Source organism: Myotis yumanensis, unplaced genomic scaffold (assembly GCF_028538775.1).
Source record: "Myotis yumanensis isolate MYYU_CA2020_CCGP unplaced genomic scaffold, mMyoYum1.0.hap1 SCAF_12, whole genome shotgun sequence".
NCBI lineage: Eukaryota > Metazoa > Chordata > Mammalia > Chiroptera > Vespertilionidae > Myotis > Myotis yumanensis.
In genome coordinates this window covers 58,657,484-58,671,373 of record NW_027223763.1, presented here as the reverse complement: position 1 = coordinate 58,671,373, position 13,890 = coordinate 58,657,484, and the positions used below count along the sequence as shown (strand labels likewise).

At 41.8% G+C, this 13,890-nt stretch overlaps 1 protein-coding gene across 1 annotated transcript in view; it reads right to left on the bottom strand.

Moving 5' to 3' along the window:
- The window catches only part of ADAMTSL1 (ADAMTS like 1), an 876,403-nt gene extending 866,751 nt beyond the window's left edge, over positions 1 to 9,652 (bottom strand). Inside the window, exons 1-3 of the mRNA XM_070429962.1 lie at positions 9,566 to 9,652; positions 9,267 to 9,510; positions 9,068 to 9,222 (exon numbers count right to left, since the gene is read on the bottom strand). Coding sequence (XP_070286063.1) covers positions 9,068 to 9,222; positions 9,267 to 9,510; positions 9,566 to 9,652 — 486 coding nt within the window. The remainder of the gene's footprint in view (positions 1 to 9,067; positions 9,223 to 9,266; positions 9,511 to 9,565) is intronic.
- Positions 9,653 to 13,890: the final 4,238 nt, after the last annotated feature.

Here is a 13,890-nt window from a genome sequence, read left to right as displayed (position 1 = left end):
GTGATGGGTGTACATATCTGAGAATATAATAAACCACTGAATTGTGCTCTTTAAATGGGCAAATTGTATGATATATGTATTACATCTCAATAAAGCTTTTTATTTTTTAATTAAAGGTATTGGGGTGACATTGGTTAATGTAATTATATAGGATTCACGTGTACAATTCTATAGTACATCATCTGTATATTGCATTGTGTGCTCACCACCCAAAGTCATCTCCTTCTCACCATATATTTAACCTCCTTTACCCTTTATTTCCTCCCCTCACTCCCCTTTCCTTCTAGTAATAAAAATACGATGTCTGAGTCTATGAGGTTTCCTTTGTTTGTTTGTTTGTTTGTTTGTTTATTAATCCTCACCCCAGGATATTTTCCATTGATTTTTAGAGAGAGTGGAAGGAAGAGGGAGAGAAACATAGATGTCAGAGAGACACATTCATTGGTTAACTCCCGCACATGCCCAACTAGGGCTGGGGATCAAGTCTGCAACCGAGGTAGGTGCCTCTGACCAGAGTCGAACCTGGGACCCTTCAGTCCGCAGGCTGATGCTCTCTATCCACTGAGCCATACTGGCCAGGGCTGAGTCTATGAGTTTTTGTGTGTTTTAAAAAGAAAATATGCTAGAAAAAAATGGAATAATACCACTTCACCTGTAGCCATTACAATATATTAATACTGACCATTGAGTCTTTAAAATGTGATAGAAGATCATGAAAGATTGTCAAAGTAGGATGTGAAAGAGAATTAGGGAATTATATCATAATCAAAGTCTAATGGTGAATGATAAATCACATTAAAGGTATACTGTAAGGACTATGAAAGAGGGTGAAATGAGTAAAGGGGGTCAATTGTGTGATGGTGGATGAAAACTACAGCTTTGGTGGTAAGCACACTGTAGTGTATTCAGATGTTGAACTATAATATTGTGTACCTTAAACCTGTATCATGTTATAAACCAATGTTAACTCAGTTCAAAAGAAGAAAAAGACCTATGGAAATACTAGTAACTAACATGAAAAATCTCAAAAGATTAAAAACATTATCTAATATTAATAAAGACAAAGACAAAGTTGATTTTAGAGCACAGATGATTGCCAGGGATAGAGAAGGTCATCTAATAATGACAAAAGGGTCAATTCACCAAAAACATAATTCTAAATGTTTATGCATCCAATTACCGTCAAAATAAATAAAGCAAAAATTTCAAGGAACAATAAACGAATCCACAATGGTAAATGGAGATTGCAAGTCCCCTCTCTCAATAATTGATACAGTAGCCGAAACCGGTTTGGCTCAGTGGATAGAGCGTCGGCCTGCGGACTGAGAGGTCCCAGGTTCGATTCCGGTCAAGGGCATGTACCTGGGTTGTGGGCACATCCCCAGTGGGAGATGTGCAGGAGGCAGCTGATCGATGTTTCTCTCTCATCGATGTTTCTAGCTCTCTATCTCTCTCCCTTCCTCTCTGTAAAAAATCAATAAAATATATTAAAAAAATAATTGATACAGTAAGTATACAAAAATCTGTAAAGATACAGAATATTTTAATAATACCCTCAACCAACTTGTCTTAATTGACATTTACACATACTCCACCCAATAAACTGACCAGGAAAATTTAGAAGACACAAATTTGTAGAAAATGTAATGCTTTTTAAATATACATAAGAACATTTATTATACCATATTCTGGGACATAAAGCAAATTTCATTAATTTAAAAGGATTAAAATTATATAAAATGAGTTCTCTGACCACACTGGAATTAAATTAGAAAAAGAGTAACACAAAGACATCTGGAAAATCTCCAGATTTTTAGAAACTAAACAACTCACTTCAAAATACAGGGGTAAAAGAGGAAGTCGGAGGGAAATAGTTTTTTTAACTAAAAAAGAAATGAAAACACATTTTGATATGCCACTAAAACAGTACTGAGGGAAAATTTATCATTAGACACCTATATTTGAAAACATTAAATGTCTCATATCAATAACATTGGCATAATGAACTAGAAAAATAAGACCAAATGAAACATAAAATAGTAGGAAAAAGTAAATAAAGATGAGGAAAATAATAAAATAGAAAACAAATCAATAGAAAAAAACCCATGGAACCAAAAGCTACTTCTTTGAGAAGATCTATACAATTGATAAACCTCTAAGAAGATTGATCAGGAAAAATAATGAATAAACGATCAAAACCAGGAATGATAGAGGTGATATTAGAAGTTTTATATTATGAAAAAATAATGAGGCATTATGAACTACTTTATGAAAATAAATTCAACAACTTAGACGACATAGACAAATTCATGAAAGACACAAACTACCAAAGCTAACTCAAAACAAAATAGATAACCTCAATAACTCTATATTTATTCAAGAATTTAAACTTATAGTTAAAAATCGTCACATGAAGCCAATTCAAAGTCTGGATGGCTTCCCCGATGAATTCTACCAAACATTTAATGAAGAAATCATTTACAAACTCTCCCAGAAAATTGAAAAAGGAATATTTCACAACTTATTCTGTGAGCCCAGTATTACTCTGAAACTAAAACCAGACAAAGATATTGCAGAAAAAACTACAACCAGTATCCTTCATAGACAAAGATGTAAAAATGCTAATCAAAACTTACCAAATTGAATCCAACAATGTAAAAAAAATAAAGGAATAATATATTACCACCAAATTGAGTTTATCCCAGGAATGCAAGGTGAGTTTAACATTTGAAAGTCAATCAATGTAATTTACCACAATAACACACTAAAATGAAAAACCATATGATAATTAGATTTAGAGAAAGCATTTGACAAAAGCCAACATCCATATTTTATAACAACTTTCAGCAAATAAAAATATAAAAAGAACATCCTCAAGGGCATCTACAGAAAACCTACACCTAACATCATACTTAATGGGGAAACATCAAATTATATTTTCCTAAGATCAGGAACAAGGCAAGAATATCTGTTCACACCACTTCTATTCAATCTTGTACTGTAGGTGCTAGCCAGTGTTATTAAACAAGAAAAAGAAATAAAAAGTATCCTGATTGGTAAAGAACTGTCTTTATTTGCATATGCCATGATTATATGTGTAGAAAATTGGTGGGATATAGCAAAAAGCTACTGCAACTAATAAATGAGTTTAGTAAGCTTGAAGAAAATACAAACATACAAAAATCAATTTTTTAAAAATACTAACAAGGATCAGAAACAGAATTTTAAAAATAGTGCCATTTTAAAAGAGCATCTAAAATATGAAATACTTACTATAGGCTCTGACAAAATATGTAAGACCTGTACAGTGAAAACTACCAACTATTGTTTAGGGAAATTTAGAAAGACCTAAGCAGAGAGTTATATAATGTTCAGGAATTATGAAACAACATTAAGAGACTAATTCTCTCAAAATAAATCTATAGATTAAAACATTCCCAATTGAATTCCTGCACACATCTTTTTTAATTGGCAAACTGATTCTAAAACTCATAAGAGATAGCAAATCAATGTCCTGCAAACAACAGAATAAGTAGGAAGAATCACACTTCTTGAGTTCAAGACTTCCTGTACAGCTATAGTGTTAATAATAGTGTGGTACTGGCATAGCAGTAGACATACAGTTAACTGAAATAGAATACACAATCCAAAAATAGACCCATACAGGTATAGCAACAGATTTTTAACAAAGGTACAAAGGAAATTCAATGGAGAAAGGACAGTCTTTTCAAAAAATGAACATTTGAATACCCATAGGTCAAAAAATGAATTTTGTTCCATATCAAGCATCACGTACAAAAATTAACTGAAAATGAAACATAGACTAAATGTAACCCATAAAATTATAAAAGAGAACATTTCTATGATCTAGGTTAGACAAATATTTCTTTAAAACAAGAGCAAACACATAATCTACAAAAAAAAAAACAACAAACACACCACACAACAATGAGGCAAATTCAACTTTATCAAAATTAAAAATTGCTGCTCATCCAAAACATTGTCAAGAAAATGAAAAGACAAGCCACATATTGGGAAAAAATATTTGCAAATGATACCTCTGATAAGGCCTTATAGCCAGAATATATAAAGAATTCTCAGGAACTCAATAATAAGAAAACAAATAACCCAATAAGAAATGGATAAAATATTTTAATAGAAAATTTTGCCAAAGAATATATATGGATTCTACATAAATCCATGAAAAAAAAAATGCTCAACATAATTCATCATGAGGGAATTTCAAATTAACACCCAGAACATGCTACTAGTATGCCTACTGGCACAGCTACAATAAAAGACTGACCTCACCAGGTGTTGGCAAGGATGCAGAAGAACTGGAAATCTCATCTACTGCCAGCAAGAATGTAAAATGGGCCACCTCACACCTGTTAGAGTAACTATTATCAATACGACAAGGAATAACTAGTGTTGGAGAGGATGTGGAGAAAAGGGAGCCGTGGCAGACTGCTGGCAGAAATGTAAATTTGGTGCAGCCACTATGAAAAACATTATGTAGAGGTTCCTTAAAAAATTTAAACTAGAGCTACCATATGACCCAGCAATCTCTCTTTTGGGTATCTACCTGAAAATTTTGGATACACTATTCGTAAAGATGTAAGTACCCCCTGTGTTTGTTGCAGCATTTTTCACAATAGCAAAGACATGGAAACAACCTAAGTGCCCTTTGATGGATGATTAAAAAAGATGTGGTGCATATACTGGAATATACAATGGAATATGACTCAGCCATAAAAAAGATAAAATGGTGCCATTTGTGACAACGTGGGTGGATCTTGAGAGTATTATGCTAAGTTAAATACATCAGAATAAAAAGAACAAGAACCATATGATTTCACTCATATATGGGATATAAAACAGGAAGCAACAAATGGACAAACAAAACAATTTAAAAAACTTATAGACACAAACAAAATGGTAGTTACCAGAGAAAAGAGTGTGTGGGGAGTATGAAGAGGATACAGGGGTTTTAATACATGGTGATGGAAGGAGACTATGCTTCAGTTGGTGAGCATACAATAGAGTATACAGATGTCATATTATAAAGTTGTGCACCTGAGTATTATATATATATGTATATTATGTATTATATATATATGTATATATGTATATTATATATATGTACATATGTGTGTATATATATATATATATGTGTGTGTGTGTATAGTTATTGAACAATGTTATCCCAATCAATTTAATAAAAAATAAAATAAAATGGTACAATCTTCTGAAAACTGACAGTTTCTTAAAAAGTGAAACATACACCAATGATTCAGCCATTCCAATCCTAAATAAAACAAATGAAACGACACGTCCATATAGACTTGTATACAAATCCTCATAGCAATTTGATTTGTAATTACCAAAAACTGTAAACACACTGTGCACCAACAGGGGAATGCTGGTGGACAACAAACCATAGTGTATCCATAAAATGTAATACTCAGGAATAAAACGGAATTAATTGATACATGCTACAGCATGGATAATTCAAAATAATTATGCTGCATGAAAGAAAAAAAACATTTAAAAACTGGGGTACCGCCCTAGCTGGTTTGGCTCAATGGATAGTGTGTCAGCCTGCAGACTGAAGGGTCCCAGGTTCGATTCTGGTCAAGGGCACATGCCCAGATTACAGGCTCGATCCCCAGTAGGGGGCATGCAGGAGGCAGCCGATCCATGATTCTCTCTCATCATGGATGTTTCTATCTCTCTCACCCTGTCCCTTCCTTCTCTGAAATCAATAAAAATATTTTTTAAAAAGGGGGTACCGCCCAGGCTGGTTTGGCTCAGTGGATGGAGTGTCGACCTGTGGACTGAGGGGTCCCGGGTTCGATTCCGGTTGGGGGCACATGCCCGGGTTGCGAGCTCGATCCCCAGCGTGGGGTGTGCAGGAGGCAGCCAGTCGATGGTTCTCTCTCATCACTGATGTTTCTATCTTTCTCTCCCTCTCCCTTCCACTCTGAAATCAATAAAAATATATTTTTTTAAAAGGGGGTACCCACTGTATGAGTCCATTTACACAAAATTCTAGAAGATACATTATTTTTTTGTGACAGAAAGTATATCACTGTTTGCCTGGTGACATTCGGTGCCAGGAAGGGCAGGGAGGGATTGCAAATGGTAATGAGGAAACTGCAATGATGATGTTGTGTTTACACATATGTCAGAACTTACCAAAGTGTATACTTTAAAGATGTGCGGTTTACTGTAAGTAAATTATACCTCAAAATAACATAAAACAACAACAAAAAGAAAAGACTGACTAGGGCAAGAAGTTGCTCTTTCCTTATAAACCTTTATAATTTTTTTAACCATGCAAAATTATTATCATGTTAAAAATAAAACAAGAGCAAGGACATACAAGAGGAATAACAAAAGAAACAAGTCTTCTTTCCTTCAAAATTTTTAACTGAAAATCAGGTGCCCATAAAGGCACAAATTCTCTCCAGCCATCCTGGAACTATTTACTTCCTACTGAATTCCTAACAAGAATGCAATTATAACACATAGTAAATGAAAATATTCAACCTTAATGTTTGAATGAGCTATCACTGATACATCAACAAAAGAACATGAATTGCCCTTAAGTGGTATTTTTAAGCAATAACAGATTTGTGTTGATCTAGCCACAACCTTGTTTATTTTTACAGGGATTGCTATAGTTACGTAGTAGCAATCATTAAGTAGGTGATAACTCCTAGTGGTTAAAACCCCAATACTAGTCTACTTCCTTACCTGGGAGCAATTTGGGCAATGGGATGAATTTGGGTTCAGCTGATGAACTGAAGGTGGTATCAGTAAAATAATCAGTTTCATTAAGAACCTAATTAATGAGCTACCTTCAAGTTTCACAAGGAAAGAAAAGAATCTTGCAAGTTAGGAAGGTGATTCAGCCAGCACAAAAGCAGAAATTCAGTGAAAAGAAAGAAAAAATGGTGGGATTTCCAAATAATTTTCACTTGCATTAAATCATTCTTTGGATATATATATGCCTAAGCGACCAAACGACTGGTCGCTATGATGTGCACTGACTGCCCCCCTGGGCCTCTAGTATATTTACATGGTTTGATAACTCTGGTAGTCATGCCTTCATGGATGAGTGTTGATTTAAAACCTGTTTAAAGAATGTATAAATTCCAAACAATTTCAAATTATTTGGTATTTGCTATTGGTGATAGAATTTTTTCTTGATTATTATGTACCCTCAAATTTCTGGTCTGTGTAATCACTGGTTAGACATAATGCCCATGTGGTTTTAAAATAAACTAAGTGAGGACATTAGAAAGTGGTGCAAGGTCAGCTGCTTCTGAGCAACACCTGAGTAACTTAATTGTAAAGTATTGCATTCTAACAGGAGACAGGACCATCTACCACTTCAAACTCTTTTCTATCCCTTCCCTGACAAGTTTAGTCAGGCTCCTCACATGTGGACAGCAGCCCTGCCAAGTGGAACTAGAAAAAGTCATTTGGAGTTAAACAATAAACCACTTCCAATGTAGGCTCTCGCACGTGGGCGCACACGCGCACACACACACACGCACACACGCACATACACACACACGTGCACGCACTCAATTCTGCTTTCATCATCTTCATCCAGAAGATAATTGGTTGACAAGCAGAGCAAGGAGGAACAGGTGTGTAATGGCAGGAAAATCCTAAACATCCGAAAAGCACCAAATGACTTGAAATAGGTCTGAAAAGGCAGAGTGGGCAAATATAAAAAATAAATTAAAAACCAACAAAACAGACACACAAAAAAACACAAACCCATAAGTCTAAGAAACTCATTATGCATTTTGCTGGAATCAAATATTCTCAGATATTTTACCCAAATCTCAGGGGTAAGAATTTCTACCCCTGTGGATATTTGGAAACAAGACAAGGCATTCTGTCTTGATTTGGGTCAGATGTCAACCTGCCTAGGTGAGGAAATGGAGTTAAGGGTCTTGACCACAATGACACAGCTAGTGAGGGACAGCTCAGGACTGGAAGCTCCAGGTTAAAGGTGCCCTCTGGAACCTGCCTCTTGGGCCCTCTTTACTGTTCTCCTTCGAGTTTCCTTTTGGGATCATGATTTTATAGAACAGATTTTTGCACAATGGTTTTCAACCCAGCTGCACCACAAAATCACCTGGAGCTTTATAAATTCTGATACCCCATGCCCCCAAGGATTCTAATGCAATCTAGCTGGGGTGTGGCCCCAGCCAGGGAGTTCCAAGAGCTCCCACAGGCAATCCTAATTCTGCAGCCATGGAGCAAAGCATGTTGGGAATACAGCTTGCTGATAATTAAGGCACGTTTTTGCAATGCTTTTCTTTAACACTCCAGTCTAAGCAGGTGTTCCCTGTTGAAAATTTCTGTCCCTTGGTAGGGTAGCTCTAGCTGGCCAGCCTGCCTTAGGCCATTCTTAGCCATCATTCTTGGTCCTTGCTCATCCTCAGAAAGTGCACCACTCCAATCAAAGTGACCATTAAAATAAAGATCCAGAAACAAGCTTCTAAAGTTAAGTAAAAGCAAGAGAAGGAAATCCCCCGATTTGGACAAGTCTCCATAAGCAAAACAGAGGAAAGGGAGGCTATCTGGCCATAATTCCGGCCAAGAGTATTTGGGCATTTTCCCAGAATTACCCAAGTAATATTGTGAAGACCAAATTCATGTAGGCTAAATTATGTACAAACTGCCTAAATCGTGCGGTTTAATCAAAAGTTACCTAACTCTGGAAGCCTGGATGCCAAAGACACTACACGCATCGTGGGTTTGACTAACACCCGGCCCTTCCCTAAGCAGCTCCCTGCCGGATCCTTCAGGAATAAACCGTGGCCAAGCTGACTGTGGATTAGACACTCTCCCAGGGCCCTTGGGTGCCGCCTCCGGGCCTGAGCCACCCACTCAGGAGAACTCCCCAAATCCTACACCTCTTCTGGCTCCGGAAACAGCCTCCTAGGAGAACTCCAAGGGGCGTGGTGAGGACGCGTCCTCGTGCACCCGCCAGAATCAGAGCGCCAGAGAGCCCACCTGGGCTGGCGTCCGCACCTCTTACCCCGCTCTGCTGCGACCCAGGGACGCGGGGGGCCCAGGGTGACGATGTCAGAAGTTCACCGGTCAAGGAAAGGACGAGTGTCCCAGCGCCCGAGCCTCCCAATGCGGCCTGAGCCTCCGCCACGAAGGAGAGAAGGGGCTCCGCGAAGGATCGTCCTGGAGGGGTGCGGGGTCTCGGGCTCCCCGGGAGAAGGCCGCACCCCGGCTCAGGCGCCGCCTCCTCGCCCCGACTCTGCCCAGCTGGAGGCAGGACCCGCGCGCGGGCGGGAAGCCGGGGCCCCGGAGGCTGGGCTGAGGCTCCGCGCGGATCTGACCCCGCCAGCCCCGGGCTCGCCGCGAGGGGCCGCCTGAGCCCCAAACCCGCGCCACCTGTCCCAGCTCGGGTAGCAGCGCGGTCTCAGGACAGATCCTCGCTGGGGAGAGCGCTCTCCGCCGCCGCGCGAACTAGAAAAAAAAATGCCGGGAGAGGGAGGAACGCCAAACGCGCAGAGCGCCCTACCTGTCCGGCGACAAATAGCAGCCACCAGGTGCTGCCGAAGATGCGGACCGCGAGCGCCGAGTGCCAGGGCGCGGCCGGGCGTGCCATGTCCCCCCGCGGGGAAGAGGGGGCAGTCCCAGGCGAGACCCCTTCTCGGAACCTGTAGCCGCTTCCCTCGCGGGCTGCGGAGGCCGGACTCCCGGGTGAGTCTGCGGGGCTGGGTGGCGCTGGACCGCCGCGTCCTCCGAGCCGCCCTGTGGCCGCGGCGCCCGGCGGCTTTAAATGGGAGCGCGTGCGCTGGGGGTGGGGGCCTTATTTGTGAATGTGCTGCTTGTCTTGGCTCGGGATGGTTCGCGCTCCAACCCCCACCCACCCCACCCCCAACACCCCCTCCGGCTCCTGCTCCTCCCCTCCTGGGTCAGCCCAGTGAAGGCGGGGAGCGCAGACACCCAGCCGCCGGGGCAGCGACCGCGGTGCGCCTTTCGGGGGAGCGGGGCTACCTGCTGGCTTCCAGTTATTTATTCTTTTTAAAGGGAGGGTCCGGCGCAACACCTCTTGCTCGTGTTTGGAATGCCATCCCGCCCGCCCTGCGTAAATGCAGGATGGGAAGGGAAAGCTCTTCGGGACTCTGGCGCTTTCTCGGAACGAGTCCCCAGGGCCATTCCCTGTGCGTTTTGCCTGGAACTCGGAGCCCTGGAAGCCACGGAAGGGCCCCCAAGGACGGGGGGAGAGTTGGTGCGTGTGCGGAGAGGGTCCCTGATTGAGAAACTGGTGGCACAGCGGGGCAGAACTAAACGTTACCCTGTGCTAGCCTGTCCCTGGGGACCCGTCCCCTGGGGACACGGACAGATTCTCCCCGGGAGTTATTTTGTTTCGCAACCGGAGTTTAGGGAAAGAGGATTCGCTCTAGATCAGCGGGAACCCGGGACAGTTAAGTATGGACGCAATGACCCAGGAGCCAGTGTCACGCACAGAGAGCCCAAGAAATGAGTTCATGGAGACTGACTTCACTTGCTGTCTTCTTGTGTCAGTGGGTTTCTGGGGGCAAGCCAGGGTGCCCCTTCCCTGGGCGTGGGCCACGCTCTCATTACTTACACTTGAACTTTCAAGCTTTCTCCCTACCGGCAAATAAGCCTTCGTGCCCTTTTTCTTTGCCATTGGGATCCAGGCACATTTCTTCCTGAAAACCTGGCGCTCCAGAGCCAGTTTCCCAAAGCATCTTTATAAGAAAGCAAATACCCCACCCTTCTTCCAGCGGCCTTCCAGGCCACTCCACCCCTCTGGAACCTTGGCAGGGAAGCAAGCAGAGGCGGGGAGCTGGCCCCACTTCAGTAAACTCCGTACGATAAGAGGATTCAGCGCAGCGCTGGTGAAATAACTTTTGTGAAGTTCCCACGTGCAAGCATTGGAGTGAGCCCAGCATAAAATGAAGACGCCGCCATACTCCCTAGCAACCATTCATTCAGTCCACATATTCCTAAAGCCAAGGACTGTGCTTAAACGTTGCAGCCCAAGAATGACCTAGACCGAGGTGGATCCTGCCTGTTTCAGTTGCGTAAACAGACCAGACACAAACTGTCTGCTGACAGTGAGAGGCACGGCCAGGGCAGACGTGCCTTTAGGAAATGAATGCATATGTGCCCTCAGCAGCATGTGTGTCCAGAATAGGGGGGTTTTGTTCTTGTATGTGGTAAAGGAGCTGCTTCTCAGAATTCGTCTATTTACTCATTATGTGCATATTTCTTGCATTGCCAAGATATAAACAAAAACAAACAAACAAAAAATAGAAGCAGAAAAAAAAGTCTCCCTTTGATCTTAAGAGTGCCAGAAAATAAAAATTGGAAAGTCAAAATCTTTAGAGGTTTTTTTTTCAAGGGGTTTTTAGGCCAGTTTTTCCATTTGAATTGGTAAAGAAGAAAGGCTAAGATATTAAAAACCAGCCAAACCAGTTTGGCTCAGTGAATAGAGCGTAGGCCTTCGGACTGAAAGGTCCCAGGTTCAATTCCGGTCAAGGGCACGTACCTTGCTTGCGGGCACATCCCCAGTAGGAAGTGTGCAGGAGGAGGCTGGTCGATGTTTCTCTCTCATCAATGTTTCTAACTCTCTATCCCTCTCCCTTTCTCTCTGAAAAAAAAATCAATAAAATATATTTTAAAAAATTTTTTTAAACCAAACAAAAACCACAGGAGCTGGAAATAGGAAAGAGTTCCTAGGGAGGGTTGCAGATGGCTTGTCTTGCTAGGACATTTGAGCCACAACATTGATCAACAAAAGGCAATACTGGGCTTGGTGAGTGGTGGGCCTAAATGGTGGGTGGGGAAGGTAAAGCACCAAGCTGGAAGAAAGGACCCACATCATATCGGTGTGCCAGGTGTCAGTGCTAGGCAATATTAACTGAATTAAATCTTCAAACAACCCTCAAATAGGTGCAGATCACAGATCACCCCAACAGGACAAATAAGTGTCACCACAGCATAATTTTCACCAGCCTTAAGTGGGCTCTCAACACTGCCTATCAGTCTCCCTGGTCCACTTGAGAATCCTGAGGCTCAAGGGCTATACTCCCAAAACTGGAATAAGACCCAGGTGGGGAACACAGTAACAGAATTTCAGGATTGAAAGGGAACTCTAGCCCAACCACATACTCTAAACCTTTAAGAACTTTTCCATCTATCGTTCAATAGCCACATTTTAGTTTACAAATGGGTGAAGAAACTAAGGCCCAGGAGCATTACCTGGCTTGCCCAATGTCTCACACTTTAAGATGGAGATTGATTGATTTCTACCTCAATGTGGGGGGAAAGAGTGAGCTTCTCTTCTTTGAACAATCAGTTAACAGAAGGAAACAAGAATGTAAGGCTTAGTTAAGTGTAGGGTAAAAAGGGAGGTGAGAGCCCTAAAGGAGGAAGACCAGCTAAGAAGATGCTGCTGTAAACCAGCCAGGTGATGACAGTTCCATTACTGGAGATGGCCTCCAGCAACTGAAGAAGTGGGTGCTGGGAAAACCAGAGAGAGGGAAGAAAGCATTATTTGTTCTGTATAATATGGGCAGACGGCACCGCCTCAGAGCATCTTCTTTCCACAGGTCCAGCTCCAGATCCTTGCGTCTGGCATCAGATTCAAATGTTAGCAAATTGTCTGGTTTTGTTGGTTATTCATTGTTTGCTTACAGAGTCTTAAACTAATTTCCAAATAATATACATCACTGAGAGTTTAAGAACTAAATGAATGAGGTGAAAGAAAGTATTGTCATTATCCACTGAAGATCAAGTTTCCTTGATGCTGCAAAAAATATAGGGAGGATGCTTTAAAACAGATGGTTTTACTTAACAGCTTCATGACCTCACGGTGACACAAGGACTAAGAAATGTCACATTCCTCAGGTACTAGGATCCACATGGAGTTTCAAAAGAGCCCACAACTACTGATGGCTCTTCATCTCACCCCAGGCCCTGTCTTGCCAAAGCCTCTGCTTTGGGCCACAAGCGCTTTCATCTGAGACTGACATCAGGAGTCAGACCTATGAAAGAATTGTTCAATGGACACATTAAAATACATCATTGAGACTAACTCTAACTGTTGGTCACGGTGGCACTTCTACTCCATTGACTGCTCACTCTTCCTGTCCCTTTTTATCCAGAATGTTTTGGGTTCTTTTTTCAGAGACCATCCTTTCAAAAACACTTGTTCCAATACCCTACACTCCCTTGTGCCTTGATCTATTCTTTTTTTTTTAATGTATTTTATTGATTTTTTACAGAGAGGAAGGGAGAGAGAGACAGAGTTAGAAACATTGATGAGAGAGAAACATCGATCAGCTGCCTCCTGCACATCTCCCGCTGGGGACGTGCCCGCAACCCAGGTACGTGCCCTTGACCGGAATCGAACCCGGGACCCTTCAGTCCGCAGGCCGACGCTCTATCCACTGAGCCAAACTGGTTTCGGCCCTTGATCTATTCTTGACACTTCAACTCAAAACAAGTATCTGCTTTCTCCGTGCCTACCCTACAGGAGCCAAACACTGCAGGAGGAGCCACACAACAGGGCAGGTAAGTGTCACCATAGCTTAATTTTCACCACCCTGAAGTTGGCTCTTAACACTGCCCATCAATCTCCCTGGTCCATTCACTCATCTTGATGTTGACCCTCTAGCAGGGGTAGGGAATGTCTGGCCTGAGGGCCGTATAAGGCCCACAAAATCATTTGGTCTGGCCCTGCCAAGGCATTAGGGGTGAGTTAATTAAACGTTAGACCAAATGTAGCAGGCTAATTTTTTTAAGTTGATCATTTTTGTCTGGCCTGTGAATGGTGTTATAAATATCCAAATGGCCCTTGGCAAAAAGAAG